General features: G+C 37.9%; 1 protein-coding gene across 1 annotated transcript; it reads right to left on the reverse strand.

Annotated features, from left to right (window-relative positions):
- Nucleotides 1-1,482: 1,482 nt before the first annotated feature.
- On the reverse strand, nucleotides 1,483-14,922 carry LOC114266810 (receptor-like protein 6). Its single transcript, XM_082896983.1, has 2 exons — nucleotides 13,049-14,922; nucleotides 1,483-3,584 (listed from the first exon to the last, which is right to left on the reverse strand). The coding sequence occupies exons 1-2, from the start codon at nucleotides 13,765-13,767 to the stop codon at nucleotides 1,757-1,759; spliced, it is 2,547 nt and encodes an 848-aa protein (XP_082753109.1). The 5' UTR covers nucleotides 13,768-14,922; the 3' UTR covers nucleotides 1,483-1,756.
- Nucleotides 14,923-23,776: the final 8,854 nt, after the last annotated feature.

A 23,776-nucleotide genomic window follows, 5' to 3' on the forward strand; every position in this document is an offset into this window, starting at 1 on the left:
CTACACGTAAGTACCCTTATAAATTTAACACTAACTTAACCTGTTTAATACTCATATTATTCGATCGTGTTATATTTGTGTTTGTGTCGAAAGATTGATAAGTTAACTTGTTTGAACTCTTAGGTACCTATTATGGAATGCTGGAGTCAAATTTGTGGTCTATAGACTATATAAAATAGACGCAACTAACATGTCTACTACTATTGTGCTCTATAGGAGTTCTCTTATAGCATCTCCAATAGAGATGTTAAGTTTGTGTGTTAAGTGCTTAGTGCCTATTAATTTAGAGTGTAAATTGGTGTTCTCATGGATGTGTTAAAGAGTGTGTTAAAATGTGTGTTATGTGAGGGTAGAGTCCAATTGAATGAGTTAAATATATGGTGTATCAGTTGATAAAATTTCAAAAAATTCAACTAGAAGGACAAAGAAAGAAGATAAATTACACCATTAATCTCTATAGTTTAAGCGAATTAATTTTCACTTAATCTCCATAGTCTTAATTTGAACATTTAAATCCCATACTTTTATTTTTGTTGCAATATTATCCGCTTGTCATGCCCCTTTTATTTTTTGGATAGAAAAACAACCCGTGCACAACTAAAGAGAGTAAAGTGGAATTCAAAAGATACAATAGAGACCGTTGGTATAGTTTATTCAATTTCTTTTCTTGTGTTGAAATTGCTAAGAATCTCATGCGTGTTGCATGTGGTAGTTTTGCATATAAAATTTCAACGGTGTGTAATAGAATGATTAGATTGTAACAAAATTAGAAATATAAAGTTCAAATTGAAATTATGAGGACCAAACCAAAACTTTACTCATACTAGATAGACCAACGATATAATTTACCTTTAAAAAAAGTTATTCGGTGACTTGGCCAGCCAAAAGGCTATCATAGTTAACGAAAGTACACAGTGGCTGATAATGTTAAAGAGGCAGATAAATTGTCCACTAGGGTAGAAAAAAAAGGGAAAAGTTAAGGTAACTATTAACTTATGACACTAACTACCTTCTTAACACTTTCTAAGTTCCAAAATGTGAATATTTAGGAAAGGCAAAAGAAAAAAGACAAGAAAAATGAAAATGAATACAACTTAGATATGCATATCATAAGTCAAATTGAAACATAGTTGATGGGAAATTACAGTTGAAACTACGGCGCATAAAAGGCTATTAGTGAAGAGAGATGCATAACAAAAACAACAAATCAATTGTTAATCAACAAAAGAAATCGTCAAGAAGTGTGCTACTTCAAAGATCGCAATAAGGGCATAATCTGATCATTTTGATAGTATATTTTCTCCTTACTCCAAATGTGTTCCACGCCAATTTAATGATTGAGTAAATACAAGACTTAAGTTGTTTTGTACGAAGTTTGAGTGGCCTTATAACCAAAAAAAAAAAAAGTTCAAGTGGCCATTTTTTCTGTTTGCATCAGAAACTAACTTCCATTTATATTCTTATACATTATACACACAAACATATATAACAATATATTGTATTAATGAGTCAGAGTATATAGGATAAGATTGTTGCATCTCTATGAAACAAAAAAATTACAAATGTTTCTTCCACATGTTGTCGTTCATTGGAGATTACAAACCAATACTTGCATTGGCAAAAGAAGACACAGTGAGGGAATTGCGCTATAGCTTTACCTTGCATTGCAACCTTCAAATACTTCTCCAATTTATTAGAATACACAATATGTTTACTACAAACAATTTATAATTGACTTTGTATGAGCTATCTTCATCTAAACCTTCTTTGATCTCTTCCCATGTTGACACATTTTTACACCAAGAATCCTTACGAGCCATTTTTCTTTCCTTCGAATAATGCAATTTCCAATCAACAAACCAAGCAATACGCCACACCCATATCCCATCAACACAGCTTCCCAACCAAAGCCATCAAATTTGAACTTAAAATTGTGGCTAAATGAGGATGGTAAAGTTGGTGATTCTGCTATTTGGACATTCCCACAATTCTTTGACAATGGAAACCCGCATAAGCCTAGATTTCCCTCATATGAAGTGTTTGAAAATGTTTCAAACTGCCGGCCTCGTGGTATAATCCCAGTTAGATTATTTTGTGAAACATCAAAAACTTCAAGGAATGTCAAGCTTGCTAGTTGTTGAGGTATCTCACCAGAGAGCTTGTTTTGGGATAGATCCAAGGACTCAAGCTCAGTTAGATTCGACAAGGACAATGGAATCGGACCTGTGAAACCATTTCTTGAAAAATTTAGGACACAGAGGGCTTTGAGTCTTCCAATAGATATGGGAATCTTTCCATCAAACTTGTTGTGCGAGAAATCAACAGCTTTGAAGATGGTGATGATCCTTACGAGTGTCATTTCCAGTCCTTTATTCATTATGGTTACTGAATAATAACCATAACCAACGCCCATATAATTTAAGGAGGATTTGTCTTCATAATCCATCATCATTGAATGCATGCTCTCAAAGTATTCTGATGGTAAATTGCCTGTAAATTCATTGTGAGACATGTCAATGATATGTAAATTGGTGAAGGCTAATCTCTTCCTTGGTTGCTCTATGGGACCATGGAATTTATTATCTCGCAAGACAATAATCTTCAATTGGGGCAGGTTCTCCAACCAAAATGGAAAAGCATCTTCTATGAAATTATGACCCAGATTTAAAATTTCTAGGTTCGTGCAATTTGCCAATGATCTTGGAAGCACCCCTTGCAATCCATTGGGGCTAATGTCAAGTTCCTGTAACATGCTTGCATATCCAAGTGTTTGAGGGATGCTACCATGGAAATTGTTTCTTTGCAAATTTAACCAGGTTAAATTTCCATTGAAGTTCCCCAAACAGGTAGGAATTAATCCGGTCAATTGGTTATTGGACAGATCGAGAGTTTTAAGAGAATGAAGATTGCAGAGTGTATTGAGTTCTTCATTTAGGTGGTTGTTCGAAAGGTCTAGCACCTCCAGCAATTCCATTCGGGTTTTCAGAAATTCAGAAATTTTATTTATGTTGCAAGACGACAATCGTAATGTCCTAATGTTTCGGAAAGAGGAGGGAGTGGAGTTGGTGGTGGTCAATGATAGACCACTGTTTGAAAGATCCAAAGAATCCAAATATTCAAGCTTTGCAAACGAGTCCAGCTCAACAGTTTCGCTTAAATTATTTGACAAAAGATCAAGATAGGTAAGGTTCACAAGATGAAACAAGGAAGGAGGTATTCTCCCATTGATTGAGTTACTGCCTAAATATAGAGACTGTAGATTTGGAAGGCCAGTTATTGATGATGGAATGGGACCTGTTAGTTGATTGTTTGAGAAATCTATAGAACGAAGTTGCGAGAAGTTGGCAAGATGAAACAAGGAAGAAGGTATTGTCCCATTGATTGAGTTACTGCCTAAACCTAGATAGTGTAGATTTGGAAGGCCAGTTATTGATGATGGAATGGGACCTGTTAGTTGATTGTATGAGAAATCTATAGATTGAAGTTGCGAGAAGTTGGAAAAAAGTTGAGGAATTGGGCCTTCAAAATTGTTGTATGAAAGATCAAGCCAAATTAATCGTGTGAGGTTTGTAAGCTGTAACGCCCTCAAAATAATAACATTAAACTAACCACATTCCTTTATTTCATTGAGTTTCATTACATAAGTATTACATGTTAACATCAAAACAAAATGCCCTACGGGCTTACAGCTTTCCAAGTTAACACTTGGTTTCAACAAAAGAATACTAACTCGTTTACACATTAAGCCCTTGGCTTGAAGTTACACGTAATACATCAAAAGTAAAACAACTACACTATGTCCGCCTCTAGCCTCCCAAGCTATGTCCTTGGAGGTGGCATGCTTCCTGTACCTGAAAATGATATTCCCATATAGGGTGAGCCACAGCCCAGTAGAAATACACTAAACCAACCATGGACAATGACTAAAACATTAGCAATTGATAGTTGGTCAACACTGATACAATCACATAAATTACATATTTATGTCAACGACTTACAAGTCCCAATTACTTTTCATTTTCCCTTTTTCAACAGATAAGCATGCTAGCTCTATCATCATTTCCACAGATATGTATAAAAACTATATCTCACATTCAGATAAGCATAAAAGCTATACCCACATTCTCAACAGATATGTAAATCAACAATATCCTCAGATAAGCATACAAGCTGTATCCACACTCTACAACAGATATGTATATCAACAATATCCACAGATAAGCATACAAGCTATATCCACACTTCACAAAGATAAGCATATGAGCTCTATCTTCACTTCTCTAGACAAGCATATGAGCTCTGTCTACGGAGTTCATCCCCTATCTCCTCCCAATACCTATCCGGTTTAGAGGTACATCCCCTATCTTCCCCTAAACCGCGGAGTACATCCCCTATCTCCTCCTCTACACATAACGTATATAAACACATTGGTTCTATATACAATCACACAATACACATAATTAATGTATTCTATCAACCGTCAGGTTCCATGACACATTCCATTGATTAGTTTCCGTTTACCTAATCATCATGCATTGTCTACAACAATCTCGACTATCCTCCACCGATAGCCCAAAGCAGTTATTTCTAAAACAGAAAATAAATGCACAAATGGATATTCAATCAACATTTCATTTCCTCATTTCTCACCAATTAATTATCCCAATTAATTAAACAATGTAATTAGGCCATTTTCCATAATTACCATTTCAACCCTTAGGTCCCATTTTCATCAATGATTCAACAATCATTCCATTTTCTATGCCAAACATGCATCTAGGTTTATTATGAATAAAACCCCAACTTTTGTAAAATTACACAAAAGTCCCAATCTTTCACAAAATTACTAAACCAAGCCCAACATCTCAAAATACCAAAATTTAAAGACAAAACCCATAGAGAGGAGTAGGATATCCCTACCTCAATTTCGAAGTCCCAAAGGAGAAGACGACAAAACCCAACGTGCTCCAAAACCCGAGATTTTCAGATTAAAATGAAGCCCTCGACGATCAACAACCTTTTTGTAAAGGCCAAAGGTGAGTAAATCACTCCTACTAGATCAAAACCTAGAGAGAAGGTAGAGTCTAGAGTGAGAGGCTCAACAATGGTGATTTTGGAAAAGTAAGAGAGAGAAGAGAAAGTGAAAAAGTGATTTAAAGAGTCACAAATTCGGGACTTTAACCCAGGTCTCCGCTCGAGCGTAAAACACCCCGCTCGAGCGGCCACTCTCAGACTTCCGCTCGAGCGGCCAACCTCCCGCTCGAGCGCAGAATGCACTCGCTCAGCACTTTTGCAGAACCAGACCTCCGCTCGAGCTCCCAACCATACGCTCGAGCTCACGACACTGCACAACAAGATACTGGATGGATGTAATCTACGCTCGAGCGCCAACACCTCCGCTCGAGCGTACAGGCCAAAAATCTGGGCAACTAGTTTTGGTTTCTAAACTCAACCAACCTGAAACAAATCCGCCCAACACATCCTATAACTCAAATACGAAGTAAAAGGATGTAAACAAAATAATAAACAACTACCAACATCCACGGACACATGTCCGGATCATGGTATAACAAGGGTAAACCCGGGATCGCTATAACCTCCCCCCCTTAAAGAATTTCGCCCCCGAAATTAAGCACAAGTTTTCAAAACAAGTTTTCCTTCTTTTTAGACAATGTTACAATTTAACATTCAACAATTCGACCCATTACCGGTCAACCCATCCCTTTAACAAGAGACATATCACAATATGTAAACAACATATGTATTTTCAACATGCATCAACATTATGCACTATCCTTCCAATTTCAACAATATATTTAACGCATATAATGTCACTTTCAACTTCCATAAGAGGCAAGTTCCAAAACATACTTCCAATAACCAAAACATTTTCAATGTTTCACAACTTAAAACATATATAAAAGCTCTTAAGTTCAACATAATGTAAAATTTAAATACAAGATTACATAACAACAAACAAGTCCGGATATTTCTCTCGGACTTCCAATTCACGTTCCCAAGTGGCTTCCTCCACTCCGTGATGTTTCCACAAGACTTTTACCAAAGGAATGGTCTTGCCACGCAGGATCTGATCCCGCCTATCCAAGACCCGTACCGGTCTCTCCTCATACGAGGCATCCTCATCTACCTCTAAATCAGTCCAATCCAACACATGTGATGGATCTGGCTCATACTTCCGAAGCATACTCACATGAAACACATCATGCACTCCGGACAACTGCGGCGGTAAGGCTAACCGATAAGCAACCTCACCTATCCTCTCAAGGATCTCAAAAGGACCTATAAACCGAGGGGATAACTTCCCACTCTTCCCAAACCTCATCAGGCCTCGCCTAGGTGATATCTTCAGAAAGACATGATCACCTACCTCAAACGCCAAAGGCCTCCTCCTACGGTCGGCATAACTCTTTTGTCGACTCTGGGCTGTAACAAGCCTCCTACGAATAAGCTCAACTTTCTCCGTCGTCTCCCTAACCAACTCCGGACCCAACAAAGGTGCATCACCCACCTCGGCCCAACAAACTGGAGACCTACACGGTCGGCCATACAAGGCCTCAAACGGTGCCATACCGATGCTAGACTGAAAACTATTGTTGTAGGCAAACTCTACCAATGGCAAGTGCCTCTCCCACGTCCCACTGAAGTCCAAGACACAACCCCGAAGCATATCCTCGAGGATCTGAATAGTACGCTCGGACTGCCCATCAGTCTGAGGATGATAGGCCGTACTAAAGGTCAACTTAGTGCCCAAGGCACTCTGCAAACTCTGCCACAACCTGGCAGTAAAACGAGGATCTCTATCTGAGACGATCGTCACTGGGACCCCGTGCAATCTCACTACATCCCGAATATACAAATCGGCAAGGTGATCTACCGAATCTCTCACGCGCATAGGAATAAAGTGCGCCGACTTAGTCAACCGGTCTACAACCACCCAAATAGCATCACTACCCCGCTGAGTCCTCGGAAGACCTACAACGAAGTCCATAGTGACATGCTCCCACTTCCACTCGGCAATAGGCAAGGGTTGCAACAAACCCGCTGGCCTCTGATGCTCGGCCTTCACTTGCTGGCAAGTAAGGCACTTCGATACGAAAACAGCCACATCTCTCTTCATACCCCGCCACCAAAATTGGCGACCCAAATCCTGATACATCTTAGTACCTCCCGGATGCACCGCAAGGCGCGAATGATGAAACTCTCGGAGTACTTCCTCTCGGCAAGACTCCGGTACAAACAAACGGTCTCGGTATCTCACACTCAGGTCGGGATACACCGTCAAACCCTTCTCAACTTTCCCACTAAAGATCTTCTCTCGGATGGATTCTACCTCAAGGTCACCTCTCTGTGCCTCTAACACTCTAATCACAAGTGTAGGCTGCACCACGACAGAAAACAAGGCCGCAGCCTCAACAGATTCGCCCAGTAGCAAATCAAACTCGCCAAGTGCTCCTAACATCTCCCATTCCCGGATGGCTATACTAGCAACATCACTAATGGATTTCCTACTAAGGGCATCGGCCACAACATTGGCCTTTCCCGGATGATAATGTAACTCAAAATCATAGTCTTCGATGAACTCCATCCATCTCCTCTGCCTCAAATTCAAGTCTCTCTGGGTAAACAGATACTTCAAACTCTTGTGGTCCGAGAACACCTCGAACTTCTCACCATAAAGGTAGTGCCTCCAGATTTTCAAGGCAAAGATCACTGCTGCTAACTCTAGGTCGTGTGTGGGGTAATTCTTCTCGTGTATTTTCAACTGACGTGAGCCATAAGCTACCACTTTCCCCTCTTGCATCAACACACAACCCAAACCCTCTCGTGAGGCATCACAATAAACCGCATAACCCAACCCTCTCTCCGGAATAATCAATACCGGAGCGGTGGTCAATCTAACTTTCAACTCTTGGAACGACTTTTCACAAGCCTCACTCCACACAAACTTGACTCCCTTCCGAGTCAGTCTAGTCAACGGTGACGCTAACCTGGAGAAATCTTTCACAAACCGACGGTAATACCCAGCTAATCCCAGAAAACTACGGATCTCAAACACACTCTTAGGCTGTGCCCAATCTTGCACTGCCTCAACCTTGGATGTATCAACAGACACCCCTTCTCCGGATACCACGTGGCCTAAGAATTTGACTTCCCTCAGCCAGAACTCACACTTCCCAAACTTGGCATACAGCCTATGGGCTCTAAGTAACTCAAGCACCACTCTCAAGTGTGCCTCGTGCTCCTCCTCAGAAGACGAATAGATAAGGATATCGTCCACGAAAACAACCACAAATCGGTCTAAGAACTCCCGGAAAATCCGGTTCATCAAGTCCATAAAGACTGCCGGTGCATTGGTAAGCCCAAATGGCATCACCAGAAACTCATAATGGCCATACCGCGTACGGAATGCCGTCTTAGGAATATCTTCCTCCCTGACCCTCAACTGATGGTAACCCGATCTCAAGTCTATCTTAGAGAAACAACGGGAACCCTTCAACTGGTCAAACAAATCATCTATACGGGGCATAGGGTACTTATTTTTAACCGTAGCCCGATTCAACTTCCGGTAGTCTATACACAATCTCAAGGCACCATCTTTCTTTTTAACAAGAGGGCCGGTGCTCCCCACGGTGAAACACTAGGGCGAACAAAGCCCTTATCTAGCAATTCCTGGAGCTGAACTTTCAACTCAACCAACTCTGCTGGAGCAAAACGGTAAGGTGCCATAGAAATCGGCGCCGTACCAGGCACTAAATCAATAGAGAACTCTATCTCTCGGTGAGGTGGCAAACTAACAAGATCTTCGGGAAAAACATCCGAATACTCACAAACCACCCTCGGCAACACAATCAGTGTCTCATCACACTTACTACTCTCAAAGCTAGCAAGTAGACTACTAAGCTCACTTCGCCCTCGCGAATCATACCCCGGTGGCAAAACACTACCAACCCGGTCTCCCAAGAAATGGAACCACTCCCCGCTCAAGGTACATAATGTAACCCTCTGGCGGTAGCAATCAATAACAGCCCGGTATGACGATAACCAGTCCATACCCAAAATAACATCAAAACCCTTCATGCGCATGACAACAAACGGAAAAGGAAGCCTATAATCGGCGACCTCTATATCACATCCTCTAACACCCTGTTTCAGAATCAACTCACCACCCAAAGGCGATACCACACAAATAGGAGATGCTAACTGTGCTAACTCCAATTCCAAAACAGATGCAAATGCAGCAGATACAAAAGAATGAGATGCACCCGTGTCTATCAACACATTAGCAACCGAGTTGCAAAACAGAAAAGTACCTCTCACTACTGATGGAGCCGGTACTAAATCCTGCGCGGTAACAGCATACACGCGCCCCGTAGGCCCTTGGTCTACCTGCTCACCTCTCGGAGCAAAAGACTGCTGCACAGACTGGGATGACGAAACTCCCGGATTGGCCCTCGAGGCCTGCACAGACTGAGCTGGCTGAAAACCCTGCGTCTGCCTAGAACCAGACGCTCCCGAAGTGGCACTCAACTGTGGGCAAAACCTCTTCATGTGCCCAGGTTGTCCACACTGATAACAAGTCAAGAGCTGGCCCCTGCCCAAACTCTGACTCGGCGATCTAGCTGAAGAAGAAGAAGCAGCTTTCTGACTCCCACCCTTCTGCGGGCAAACAGATACCTTGTGACCCAGCTGGCCACACTTGTAACAAGTGATTTCCCCCTGACTGCCTCTCCCCGAGCCTACACTCGGCACTGGAAAGGTCGATCTAGAGACTGCACCCTGAGACTGCTGAGGGTTATAACCCCTCTGCCTCCTACCATCACTCTGACTATCCTGGCTCCTCTTGGAGCCTCTCTGACCCTCATCCTCCTCCTGCATCATAAGCTCCATATGAGCTGCAGCGTCCACTAGGTGTCTATACTCTCGGATATAAGACCCACCAACTCTCAACTTGAGGCCCCGCCTCAACTTCCGCTCAAACTCATAGCAACGGCGTTCCTCAGACGCCACCAGTTCAGGTGCAAACCTAGACAGACTGGTAAAAGTAGCCTCAAACTCGGCCACTGACAAGCCCTGCTGATTAAGCCGGCTAAACTGATCTCTCAGCTTCTCCCTTGCTACTGCAGACAAAAACCTCTCCTGAAAAGCATTTATAAACGCCTCCCAAGTACCACCAACACGAGCTTTCTCGTACTTCCACCATTGACCCGCATCTCCCTTCAGTTGGAAGGATGCCAAGGTCACTTTCAGTGCTCCGTCCTCGATGCCAAGCATCTCAAACGTCTTCGTTGTCTGTTCGAGCCATTCATCTGCCTTAAGCGGCTCTTTAGGATCCCCGATAAATTCGTCCGGATTACACCGAAAGAACTCCCTCTTCAAGAAGGAAGGCCCTGTCTCAGCTGCCTGATTCCCAGCTCTAAGAATACCCAAAGCTCCTGCTATCTCTCTGGCCAAGGCACCCATAGCCTGCTGACCCACTGGCTCGGCCACAGTGGCCTGCCCAACCCCCTCCTGCACTGCCGGAATCTCACCCTGTAACGGTGCTTCCTGCCTCGCAGGTCTACCACGCCTAGCACCTCTTCCTCGTCCTGACATCCTAATAAAGGCAACACAGAACGTTAGCACATTCATAGGTGTGCCGAAACTAAACACTCACGTCCTAATGCATGGACAAGTGTAATTCACTCCACATAAGCACATAAACACATAAGCACTTACGAACTTCATTTCCGGATAATAATAGTCCCGAGGCGTTACTAGAGTTCCGGTTAGAAACAGCATTGATCAAGTGCTTTTCCAACAAGACTCCCAGAAACTCAAGGATCCAATCAATATCCCAGAAATTAAATCCCATACCCACATAGTCACATAAACATGTTATCACTTAAGCCCATAGCATATGATACTATATCTAAATCTCTATCAAGCGAGACAAACCCATTGTGATACTAATCACTTCCCACGTACCCAAAGTATTCGAACCCGGTACGCTCTGATACCAAGTTGTAACGCCCTCAAAATAATAACATTAAACTAACCACATTCCTTTATTTCATTGAGTTTCATTACATAAGTATTACATGTTAACATCAAAACAAAATGCCCTACGGGCTTACAGCTTTCCAAGTTAACACTTGGTTTCAACAAAAGAATACTAACTCGTTTACACATTAAGCCCTTGGCTTGAAGTTACACGTAATACATCAAAAGTAAAACAACTACACTATGTCCGCCTCTAGCCTCCCAAGCTATGTCCTTGGAGGTGGCATGCTTCCTGTACCTGAAAATGATATTCCCATATAGGGTGAGCCACAGCCCAGTAGAAATACACTAAACCAACCATGGACAATGACTAAAACATTAGCAATTGATAGTTGGTCAACACTGATACAATCACATAAATTACATATTTATGTCAACGACTTACAAGTCCCAATTACTTTTCATTTTCCCTTTTTCAACAGATAAGCATGCTAGCTCTATCATCATTTCCACAGATATGTATAAAAACTATATCTCACATTCAGATAAGCATAAAAGCTATACCCACATTCTCAACAGATATGTAAATCAACAATATCCTCAGATAAGCATACAAGCTGTATCCACACTCTACAACAGATATGTATATCAACAATATCCACAGATAAGCATACAAGCTATATCCACACTTCACAAAGATAAGCATATGAGCTCTATCTTCACTTCTCTAGACAAGCATATGAGCTCTGTCTACGGAGTTCATCCCCTATCTCCTCCCAATACCTATCCGGTTTAGAGGTACATCCCCTATCTTCCCCTAAACCGCGGAGTACATCCCCTATCTCCTCCTCTACACATAACGTATATAAACACATTGGTTCTATATACAATCACACAATACACATAATTAATGTATTCTATCAACCGTCAGGTTCCATGACACATTCCATTGATTAGTTTCCGTTTACCTAATCATCATGCATTGTCTACAACAATCTCGACTATCCTCCACCGATAGCCCAAAGCAGTTATTTCTAAAACAGAAAATAAATGCACAAATGGATATTCAATCAACATTTCATTTCCTCATTTCTCACCAATTAATTATCCCAATTAATTAAACAATGTAATTAGGCCATTTTCCATAATTACCATTTCAACCCTTAGGTCCCATTTTCATCAATGATTCAACAATCATTCCATTTTCTATGCCAAACATGCATCTAGGTTTATTATGAATAAAACCCCAACTTTTGTAAAATTACACAAAAGTCCCAATCTTTCACAAAATTACTAAACCAAGCCCAACATCTCAAAATACCAAAATTTAAAGACAAAACCCATAGAGAGGAGTAGGATATCCCTACCTCAATTTCGAAGTCCCAAAGGAGAAGACGACAAAACCCAACGTGCTCCAAAACCCGAGATTTTCAGATTAAAATGAAGCCCTCGACGATCAACAACCTTTTTGTAAAGGCCAAAGGTGAGTAAATCACTCCTACTAGATCAAAACCTAGAGAGAAGGTAGAGTCTAGAGTGAGAGGCTCAACAATGGTGATTTTGGAAAAGTAAGAGAGAGAAGAGAAAGTGAAAAAGTGATTTAAAGAGTCACAAATTCGGGACTTTAACCCAGGTCTCCGCTCGAGCGTAAAACACCCCGCTCGAGCGGCCACTCTCAGACTTCCGCTCGAGCGGCCAACCTCCCGCTCGAGCGCAGAATGCACTCGCTCAGCACTTTTGCAGAACCAGACCTCCGCTCGAGCTCCCAACCATACGCTCGAGCTCACAACACTGCACAACAAGATACTGGATGGATGTAATCTACGCTCGAGCGCCAACACCTCCGCTCGAGCGTACAGGCCAAAAATCTGGGCAACTAGTTTTGGTTTCTAAACTCAACCAACCTGAAACAAATCCGCCCAACACATCCTATAACTCAAATACGAAGTAAAAGGATGTAAACAAAATAATAAACAACTACCAACATCCACGGACACATGTCCGGATCATGGTATAACAAGGGTAAACCCGGGATCGCTATATAAGCGATGTCGGAATGGTACCAAAGAAATTGCAGTGAAAGAGCAATAGGACCTCCAAGTACTCAGGTTGGCCGATGGAATTAGGTAGCTCTCCGGTGAAACATGTAAAAGAGAGATCCAACGACATAAGGTGCCGAAGAGTTCCGTTAATAAAACTTGGAAGTTTACCTGTGAGTTCTCTGTTACCGCCTAACCATAGCGCCTGCAATTTCTGTAAGTGGAAAATGCTATTGGAGAAGTTATTCCCTTGCCAGACTTCTTCTTCTGATGATTGTATTGGGCCAAAAAGATTGGAGTAACGGAGGCGAAGATGGGTCAAATTTGTGAAACGGCCAAATGAAGGTAGAATTTGAGAGTGATTGAAGTTGTTGTAAGAAAGGTCGAGGTGTTGAAGGTGAACAAGATTGAAGAGGCTGCTGTTTGGATGGATGGTACCATATAGGCACTTACAATTGAGGTCGAGGCCAGTGACATGAGCAGTGGTGTTATCACATGTGACCCCATCCCATGCACAACAATCTGTACCCTCTTTCCAATTATCAGTATATAGACCATTTCTGTAGCAATCGCAAGCAGAGCAATTAAAGGAAAAGGATTGCTTAAATTGGAGCAAAGTAGTGCTCTCGTCATTATGGCAAAGATGTGCAGAAGAAGAAGAGAAGCAGAAAATTAGGGAATACATGATACATATTGTGAGTTGATAATTGGATGGTAAGAAACCCATTCTTACACCAGTATTGGGTGGTAGAGAGGGAATTGGATATGATGCTTCTTCTATATGCACTCTCCTATTTATAACTTAATAATAATTCAATAATCAAAAAATATAAACTGAAAATTGTCATTGTATAGTCTCACATATTACCATCGTATCAATTTAATAGATTCCATCGCTTGGTCATGTTCATCCAACTAAACCAGACATGACTTGACTTAGCATTGCCCCATTTGACTCTAACTAGGGCTTTACTACCAGTGAAACTACAAACGCATTTGTTAAAAAAAAACAAATTTTAAAATTGGATAAATTACACTGGTGATCCTTATATTTTGCTCTTTGTGTTATTTTAGTCCTTACACTTTCAATTGGCTCAATTTTGACCTTTAATTGTAATTTTTGTGTCAATTTGATTCAATTAATAATATCATTTTTTTTATAATAAAAAATGATTATTGAATTGGTTGAGGGTCACTGAGTTAAGTAAATTTATAATTTTACCCTTAAAAATATGACACATGCCACTTATGCATGTATTTTCCATTAAAAAAAATGCTAAGAGTATAATCAATTGGACCAAATTATAACAATATCATAAATTCAATGTCAAAATGGACACAAGAATCAAAGTGTAATTTGCCCTTTAAAATTAAAATGACAACCAAATCTCTTGTAAATTCCAGCTGAAGTTTAAATCTACGTCCCACTGTAAATCAACCATAAATCCACCACATTCAATAAAAAATGTGTATTCAAACTTGAAATTTGTTTTCATTTCCTCAAAATTATAATGCACAAAGAGGGCTTTATATCCTCAAAATTACAATTCCGTTTTACAAATTCAAATTAGTATCCCCCAAGCAACCATATCTGATCATCTATATGAGAAAATAACAGATCAGATCATAACTCAAAACCCTGAATCAAATCAAAGCATGAATGAACCTGTTTCGATTTGGATAAGAGGCGAGAAGCGAAGGCCATGATCAAAGCGCAGTTATCGTCGTCTTCCTCTAGGGTTAGGGTTAGGGTTAGGATCCGATTTGGGGTGGTTCGTTATCTGAGTTTGAGCCACTCGACCGCTCTCTCTCTCTCCCGTCCTGAGTGTGATGATACTGTCTAGAGTATGCTTTACTTAATTGTGGACCGTTGATGTACCAATTCGATATCTAACGGTGGTGAGTTGCAGTACCTTATTTAATTGAGAAAATTACTATTCAGCTATTCAGCTTGACTTTTCAAAAATAATTACTTATGGATATTGTTACAGAAGTCTAAAAATTATAATTTTTGGATAGTAATTAATTAAAATATTTAAGGTAATACTTTCTTTTATATTTTTTCTAATTATATTTGAATATCATTTTCTATTACTTATATATAAAAAAGTTTATGAATTTAATAATTAAAATTTATATATTTTATTGTTATTTTGAAAGTAATAATTCAAGAAAAATGCTATAAATTTCAAATAATTTACTAATTTTTTTTTTTTTATCAAATCTCTTACATGAGTATAGGACCCACACAAACTCACATATGTGTGGATCCCACACCCATGTAAAATGTTTGATAAAAAATTTGATAAATTATTTAGAATTCCTAACATACCTCATAATTCAATCCCTACATTGACTTGAAATTTTCCCTATTTAATTCACAAATAAAATATAAGATAATAAATTACTTTTAGTAAATAAATGTAATTCAGCTTGTTTGGCTTGTGAATTCTAAATTCACTTTATAGAAAATTAAAATTTTTTGTTTTCCATGTTTTTTTTTTTGTTTTCACTGAATTTTTTTTATATTTTAAATAATTTTTTTAATTTTTAGATATACCTAACATAAATACACTTAAAAAGTATAATGTTGGTGAAAAAAATCATTAAAAAATTCACTGAATACCGAAAATACAATATATACATATATATAAATTTAGTACATTTTTCGTATTCTTGTGTATTTATGAATTTTTTGAAATATTTTTTTACAAATATTTTACTTTTTAGATACATCTAGGTAAGGTGCATCTAAAAAAGTAAAAAAAATTGCTTAAAATTTTAAAAATATTCACTAAAAGCAAAAAATACGAAAAACAAAAAAATTCAATTTTAAAAAAATTAAATTTAGAAAATTGAAACCAAATACTGTGATTTGTATTCGGCATAGTATTATTGAAGTATTGAGTCCCAACACTTGCTCATTTTTATCACTAATAATATAATGTTAACATTTGAGGTGATATATAATTTTTAATAAATAAATGTAATCATCATTGTATTATGAATAAAATTGTGTTTGAATCATGAATTGGTAAAAAGAATTTGAAAAAAGAAAGGCAAATATAAGAGAAATATAAATAAAATATAAGCTAAATTTTTTATCCACTTTCTCACATTTTCATTTTCATTTTCAAATCACTATTTAAATACATAATCAAATATGATTTAAAAATATATTTCTTATTATTATTATAAATGATTTGGCCATTTTCCAAACAGTGCCTGAATAAAGGACCTACACTATTGTTCTTATTTGGTGCTTTGTGTCAATAGCAAGCTTGACTAAATAAAAAAATTGGTGTTGATTCTTTGGTACTATGGCTTCGAATCTCTAGTACTTATTTTTTTGTACCCATCTTCGGTTCCATTCATCTCAGGTTGACGCATCGTTAATTTTGAAATCATAAATGAGATGGAAGATGGGTACATGAAATGAGTATAGGTGATTCGAAACCGGTACTATGGACTTCAAATTATTAGATTGCCCTGTTATGTCCTCACATTTTTCTTTCCTTTTTTTATTTTTTATTTATTTTTATTTTTTATAATTATATTATTATACACACTACTAACATCAGAAAGTGAAATGACTAAGTTAGGCCCTGTTTGATTAACATATATAATGCCTTGTTTGTTTTTAATGATAAAAGATAGGATTAGATTAGTAGTACTTTCTCTGTCGCAAAATAATAGTCCATTTTGGAGAATCTAACTTTTTTTGATAGTATAATTATTGTACTTTAAAAAAATTAATTTTTCAAAATTATCTTTTGATAGTATATTTTTTGGAGAATATCAATTGTCATAATTGTACTTTTTGTATTGTTAATAAATTTAAAGAGGGCAAAATAGGAAATTAATATTATTTTAGTTCTTGATTTTTCAAAATGGACTAATATTTTGGGACAATGAAAAATGGAATAAAAGACTAATATTTTGGGACGAAGGGAGTAAGAAAAGTTTATAAAATTGTTTTTATTTTGAAAAATTGTGAAATGAAGAAATAATCTAATGTATAAAAAATAATTAATAGTTTAATAGGTAAATTACACTTTGCACCCCTGCACTTTGCACTAAATCTCATTTTGATCCCTACACATGAAATCGTGATAGTCAACCCTTTACACTTCTAGCGAAATCTCACTTTGGTCTTTACATATGAAATCGTGACAATTAACTCCTTGCACTTATGGAATGTGACAATCAACTCCCTACACTTCTAATAAAGTGTTAATGTCTTTCTTTTGTTATTCCATCATATAAGTCTTTAATAGAAACCAATAATGTGGTAAGTACATGACTATAAAATGAGAGCAAAAGAGAAAAATCACCCAAATTTCCCATCTGTACACATTTCATCTAAAATTTACATCAAATTTTGATTGTATTTAGCTAAAACAAAACGCAAATTGTGAACGATTAAAGAGATAAATTAGGGTTTGGAAAAAATTAGAATAGTGAAACTTTGTTTTCCACAGTAACAAAGTTTTCAATTTCTTTGATGCGTTGTTTTTTATTTCAAAAACTCTATTTTCTTACATCTTTATCCTATTTTCAGCATAAGAAAACACACACACACACACACACACATATTGTATTATATAACCCTCACATGCTTATCATATGGGACAAAGTATATATTAATGGATAGAGCTGAGCAAGGAATCCGTGAAAACCATAATCCAATCTGGTCTAGTCCAATCCGGTAGGTTTGAATTGATTTTTTGAATCCGTGGTTCGGTTATGGATTGAAAAATTAAAAATCCGTAGTCCATGGATCGGTTCTGGATTGGAACCGATCCGGGCTGTATACAAATAGTCTATATTTATATTATACACCCTCCTACATAGCATCTTCTCTTATTCCATATAAAACTTAAACCCAAACCTAAACCCGCGTAGTATCTTCTTTTATTGCTTTTGTTAGTTGGTTTTTAGTTTTAATTTGTAATGGTCTAAATATTTATGGTGGAATCAGTTTTCTTATGGTTGTTTAAATTCTAAAATAGTATGTCGCTATTATGGAAAGACATGTTGCTATTGTGGAACTAATATGATACTATGTTTATGTTTTTATGAAATTAAAATGTTTTATATATTTTTTTTGTTATTTAATTATGCAAATCTGTGGTCCTAAATCGATTCAATCCGTGTTTAAATGGATTGGTTCGGATTGGTTCTGCGATTTAAATGGATTGGATTGGTTCCAATTTTTCAAGAATCATAGATAACGGATTGGTCTTGGTTTTATCCCAATCCGGACCATGCTCACCCCTATTAATGGGAAATGATAATAATTTTCCTCTCTTACCCTTATTTCGTAGTCACATATTTGTTACATGACTGGATTTTATTAAAAATTTAAATAATGAAGTAACAAAAGGAGAAAATTGACACTTGATCAGAAGTGCAGGGGGTTGACTATCAAGATTTTATGCATAGGGACTAAAGTAGGATTTGACCAAAAGTGCTGGGAGTTGAATGTTACGATTTCACGTATAGGGACGAAAGTAAGATTTGGTGCAAAATATAAGGGTGCAAAGTGTAATTTATCCTAGTTCAAAAAAAAAAGAAAAAAAAAAGGGTGTAATTTATCCTAGTTTAATATACTATGAAGGGTTTTAGATATTTCATGTCCTGGTAAATCATTCTTACTCATCATGAGTGATTCCTCATTTTCCATTTAGTTTTCATAGGATTTTTTGATTTTATAAAATTAATAGATTTAATATTATTACCCATAATAACACATTCACAAAATGATATTTTAGACTAGATTTTTTAACGGATCGAGCCTTCTCCAGAAAAAAAAAAACTATATAAGCTTTAACTATATTACTAAAAACAAAAAATGATTCAAAAACTTAATTTTTATACATAAAACTAAAAAATAATATAATATGATATTTTTGCAACTATAAACTACCATTAGGTGTTTTTTGCTTGAAACAAAAGGACTACAAAATGACATATCATTCCGTATAAATTTTTTCTACAAAAATTATATAGATACATATATATATATATATCTCATTAATCTTTGTGAAAACCTTTCAAAATATTGTACATCAACAAAATTATTGAAGAAAGGAACGGGCAGATGAGTAATGAGAGAATTGAAGAAGGAAATTTCTTGTAAGATGTTTCATTGGTGCAAACCGTCCCTTCTCAATTAATATAATAAATAAATTAATGGGATTGGATTATCTCAAGTTGGCATTCAACTTGAGAGAGTAATTGGACTTAGTGAGCTCGTTTTGGGATCAATCTTGGTAATTTAAATTGTTTTCTTTTTAGGACTTATTGAGTAAAATATTCATTCAAAAAATTAAGATCATCGGATATCGGTAGTTATATGTTTCAATCATAATTGTCTTAAAAAAATAAACGATAAATATAAATTCAAGAATATCCATCTATTTTTTTTGTAATGTAAATGTTATTCAAACATATAATTATTGTAATACCCCAATTTTCATACCCAAATGATAATACTATAATTATGGCTCTTCAAGGTAAATCTGGAAATAAATCTCTACACTTGCATTACATGATACAAATAGTCTTCACGCGATAACACATTCACTTCAAATCAAAATAACATAAACAAATAAATACCCTCATGGGTTTACAAGTTCCCAAGGCTTAGGCCTGGTTACACAAATTGGTTATTCAAACCACACAAACATAGCCCCTGGCTTACAAAACAGAGTCACGCAAAATGAGAGCATTGTACTCCCAACACACACACTTCCACGCCCTTAGTTGGGCGGATTCACCACGTTTTTTCCTGCACAAAATCCCGCAGGGTGAGCATAAAGCCCAGTAGAGAATTCTTAACAAAGTATATACATTTTACACAAGTCTCAAGAGATGAATGCATATGCCATGCCATGCCCTTTTGAAAATAAAACACATCTTCATTTATTTGAAAACCATTATGCTCAATGATGCCATGTAATTTTAACTGTTCCACATTTATCAATTTTGTTCAAGGGGCAGTAAATACAACTCTGGTAATTCCTAGGTACGTGTCTGGAAGTAGCTTATACAAGTACTACCAATTTGTCATTTTTACCAATATTAACCGGAAGGCTCGACACCTATCCGCATGGATTTTCGGTCTTTCACCTCGGACACTCAGGCCAACTTATTAATTTCATCTACACCACATTTCAAGACTTACTACCGTATTTACCCCAAAACCATTTCATGAAAAACCGTTCTAACATTCTTTTCTCAATGCAAGAACAAAATCAAATGAATTAATATGCTCATGAAATGATTAAATGCATTACAACATTTCTTCCATTTTCAATACTTCTGCACAATAATTCCATTGTGAACAAATCTCCCATTTCTCTTTTCAAAACAATAATATCACAAGATGAATATAAACTTTGATTTCCAATCCATCCAAGAAATAACATAATTTCCACATTTAGAGCATTTTCAATAACTTAGTCATTTCAAGACTACAACAACATTTTGAATAACAACTTCCATCAATCATTATAGTTCAAAACCATAAATTTCTATTTTTAGAAGGAAAAAGAAAGTAAATCCACTTTCAATATCACTCATCTTCTTGAATCAAAATCAATTTTCAAAACTAGTCAAAGGATGATTTTGAAAATCATCTAAATATTGCAAAAATATATATATAACTCAAAGAAAATCCCTACCTCAAGTTTGAAGAAGAAATGGGTTGAAACCCCAAAATCAACGATGCTTAAACTCGATCTTCACCGCACACAACGAAGCCCTCGAGGTGCTAACCAACTTTGATGAAGAACTTGGATCTAAATCCAAATGGATTTGGAGAAATCAAAGATCTTGTGAGGTTTTTCGTAGGAAATGTAGAGAGAAAGGAGAGGAAATGTTTTTAGAGAGAGAGATATACAAAAAGTGACATTTAATCAGCCCAAAGAGAGAAGAAAAGGAAAAATTTTGGATCCACCAACTCTTCCGCATGTACGGCGCATGCTCCCGCACGTGCGGCCAACACCCTCGCATGTACGGCCCTTTTCCCCCGCACCTCATTCCCGCACTTGTCTTATTAGAAGTGTGCAAGCTGCCATCCCCTGAAATCCGTACGTACGGCTTGTCTTCCCGCATGTGCGGCCCTGGTCCTCAGCTCGGAAATCTTTCAGTTCAACTCCCGATGCTCCGGACCGAACTCGTACCCTCCAGAACAAATGAAATCCAACACTGGAATAAACAAGGATGAGAACTTTTGAGAACAAACTTCTAAACACAACGAACTCAAACGAATAACAAGACTCCAAGTGAAACTCGTCCTCTAACAAGGTAAACCCAAAGGTAAACAAAGAGGAACAAGAACGCACAACGAAACCAGTCGACACAACCTCCCCACCATAGGAAATTTCGTCCCCGAAATTAAATCAAACTACTTGAACAAGGATCTTCAAGTGATCAAAACCACGCTATTCCATCTTCAAAAATCAATATTAGTTCTCAACCCAATCTCCCCATTACATCATGGTTATCTCAATAATAGCAACTTCTCAAACACTCATCAACATGAAGTTTCCTAGAAAGTAATGACAACCCACAACAACTTCATGCTTAAAACAACAATATACATAACAACATGTATTTAACAATCTCAATACATTTCCCTCAAACACTAGGGAATATTACAACGAAAAGTAACTCAAACATTTTTAAACAAATCCGGATATTTGGAGCAGACTTCCGCCTCCCGTTCCCACGTCGCTTCCTCAACCCCATGGTGTCTACACAACACCTTTACCAACTGTATAGTTTTACCTCGTAGCATTTGCTCCTAGGTATCTAAAATTTGAATCGGTCACTCTTCATAAGAGGCATCCTCGTCTACCTAAAAATCAACCCAATCAAGCACATGTGAAGGGTCGGGTTCATACTTCCTAAGCATAGATACATGAAATACGTTGTGAACCCCCGAAAACTGTGGTGGTAAAGCTAACTGGTATGCCACTTCCCCAATTTGTTCTAAGATCTCAAAAGGTCCAATGAACCTTGGGGACAATTTACCACTCTTACCAAATCTCATCAAACCCCGCCTTGGTGAGATTTTTAGAAACACATGGTCACAAACTTCAAAAGATAAAGGTCGTTTCCTCATATCGGCATAACTCTTTTGTCAACTTTGGGCCGTAGCCAACCTCTTCCGAATGAGAACAACTTTCTCGGTTGTCTCTCTAAGAATTTTTGGACCTAACAACGGTGCGTCACCTACCTCGGCCTAACAAACCGGCGATCTACAAGGTCGGCCATACAAGGCCTCAAATGGTGCCATCCCAATACTAGCTTGGTAACTATTGTTATATGCGAACTCAACCAATGGTAAATGCTTCTCCCACGACCCCTTGAAATCAAGGATACAAGCTCTAAGCATGTCCTCCAAAATCTGAATGGTACGCTCCGACTACCTATCGGTTTGGTAAGCAGTGCTAAAGGTTAACTTTGTTCCCAATGCCTCTTGAAGGCTTTGCCACAACTAGGCAGTAAAACAAGGATCTCTATCTAACACAATGGTCACAGGGACTCCATGAAGTCGGACCATCTCTCTAATGTAGAACTCTGCCAAGTGTTCAACTGAGTCGTTGGTGTTCATCGGAATAAAATGGGTAGATTTAGTCAACCTATCAACAATCACCCAAACGACGTCATTGCCTCGTTGTGTTCTAGGAAGTCCAACTACAAAAATTATGGTAATGCGCTCCAATTTCCACTCGACTATCGGTAAGGGTTGTAACAAACCCACTGGTCTTTGGTGTTCGGCCTTCACTTGTTGACAAGTAAGGCACTTTGATACAAATAAAGTGACATCCCGCTTCATAATCCTCCACCAAAACTGATGACTAAGATCATGATACATTTTTGTGCCTCCCAGATGTACCGCAAGGCGTGAGTGATGGAACTCCCGAAGTACTTCTTCTTTACAAGATTCTGGTACAAACAAACGGTCTAGGTAACGTACACTCAGATCCAAGTGAACGTTCAAACCTTTCTCCTCCTTCCCATTGGAAATTTTAACACAGATTGATTCCACATCACAATCTCCTTGTTGTGCTTCGATGACTTTACCGATCAAGGTAGGTTGAGCGTTCAAATTAAACAAGGTAGCACTCTCATTGGACTCACCCAAGTGCAAATCAAACTTGCCAATAACATCTAGCATATCCCATTCCCGAATGGCCCAAACTACTCATAGATTTCTGACTCAAAGCATCGGCTACTACATTGGCCTTCACCGGATGATAGTGTAACTCAAATTCATAATCCTCCATAAATTCCATTCACCTCCATTGATGTAAATTCAAGTCTTTTTCAGAAAACAAATGCTTTAGACTCTTATGATCGGACAAAACCTCAAACTTCTCACCATACAAGTACATGCCCCCAAATTTTCAAGGAAAAAATTACCGCCGCTAATTCTAAATCATGGGTGGGGTAGTTTTTCTCATGAGTTTTCAATTGTTGTGATCCGTAGGCCACAACCTTTCCCTCTTGCATCATGACACATCCAAGTCCATCCCCGAACGCATCACAATAGACAGTGTAATCCAAACCCCTTTCCGGAATTATCAAGACCGGTGCAGTAGTCAATCTAGTCTTAAGTTCTTGGAAAGACTTTTCACAAGCCTCATTCCACACTAACTTGACACCCTTCCTAGTCAACTTAGTCAAAGGTGCATCTAGTCTAGAGAAGTCCCTCACAAAGC

This window comes from Camellia sinensis, chromosome 12, assembly GCF_055761805.1.
Source record: "Camellia sinensis isolate YWXY chromosome 12, ASM5576180v1, whole genome shotgun sequence".
NCBI lineage: Eukaryota > Viridiplantae > Streptophyta > Magnoliopsida > Ericales > Theaceae > Camellia > Camellia sinensis.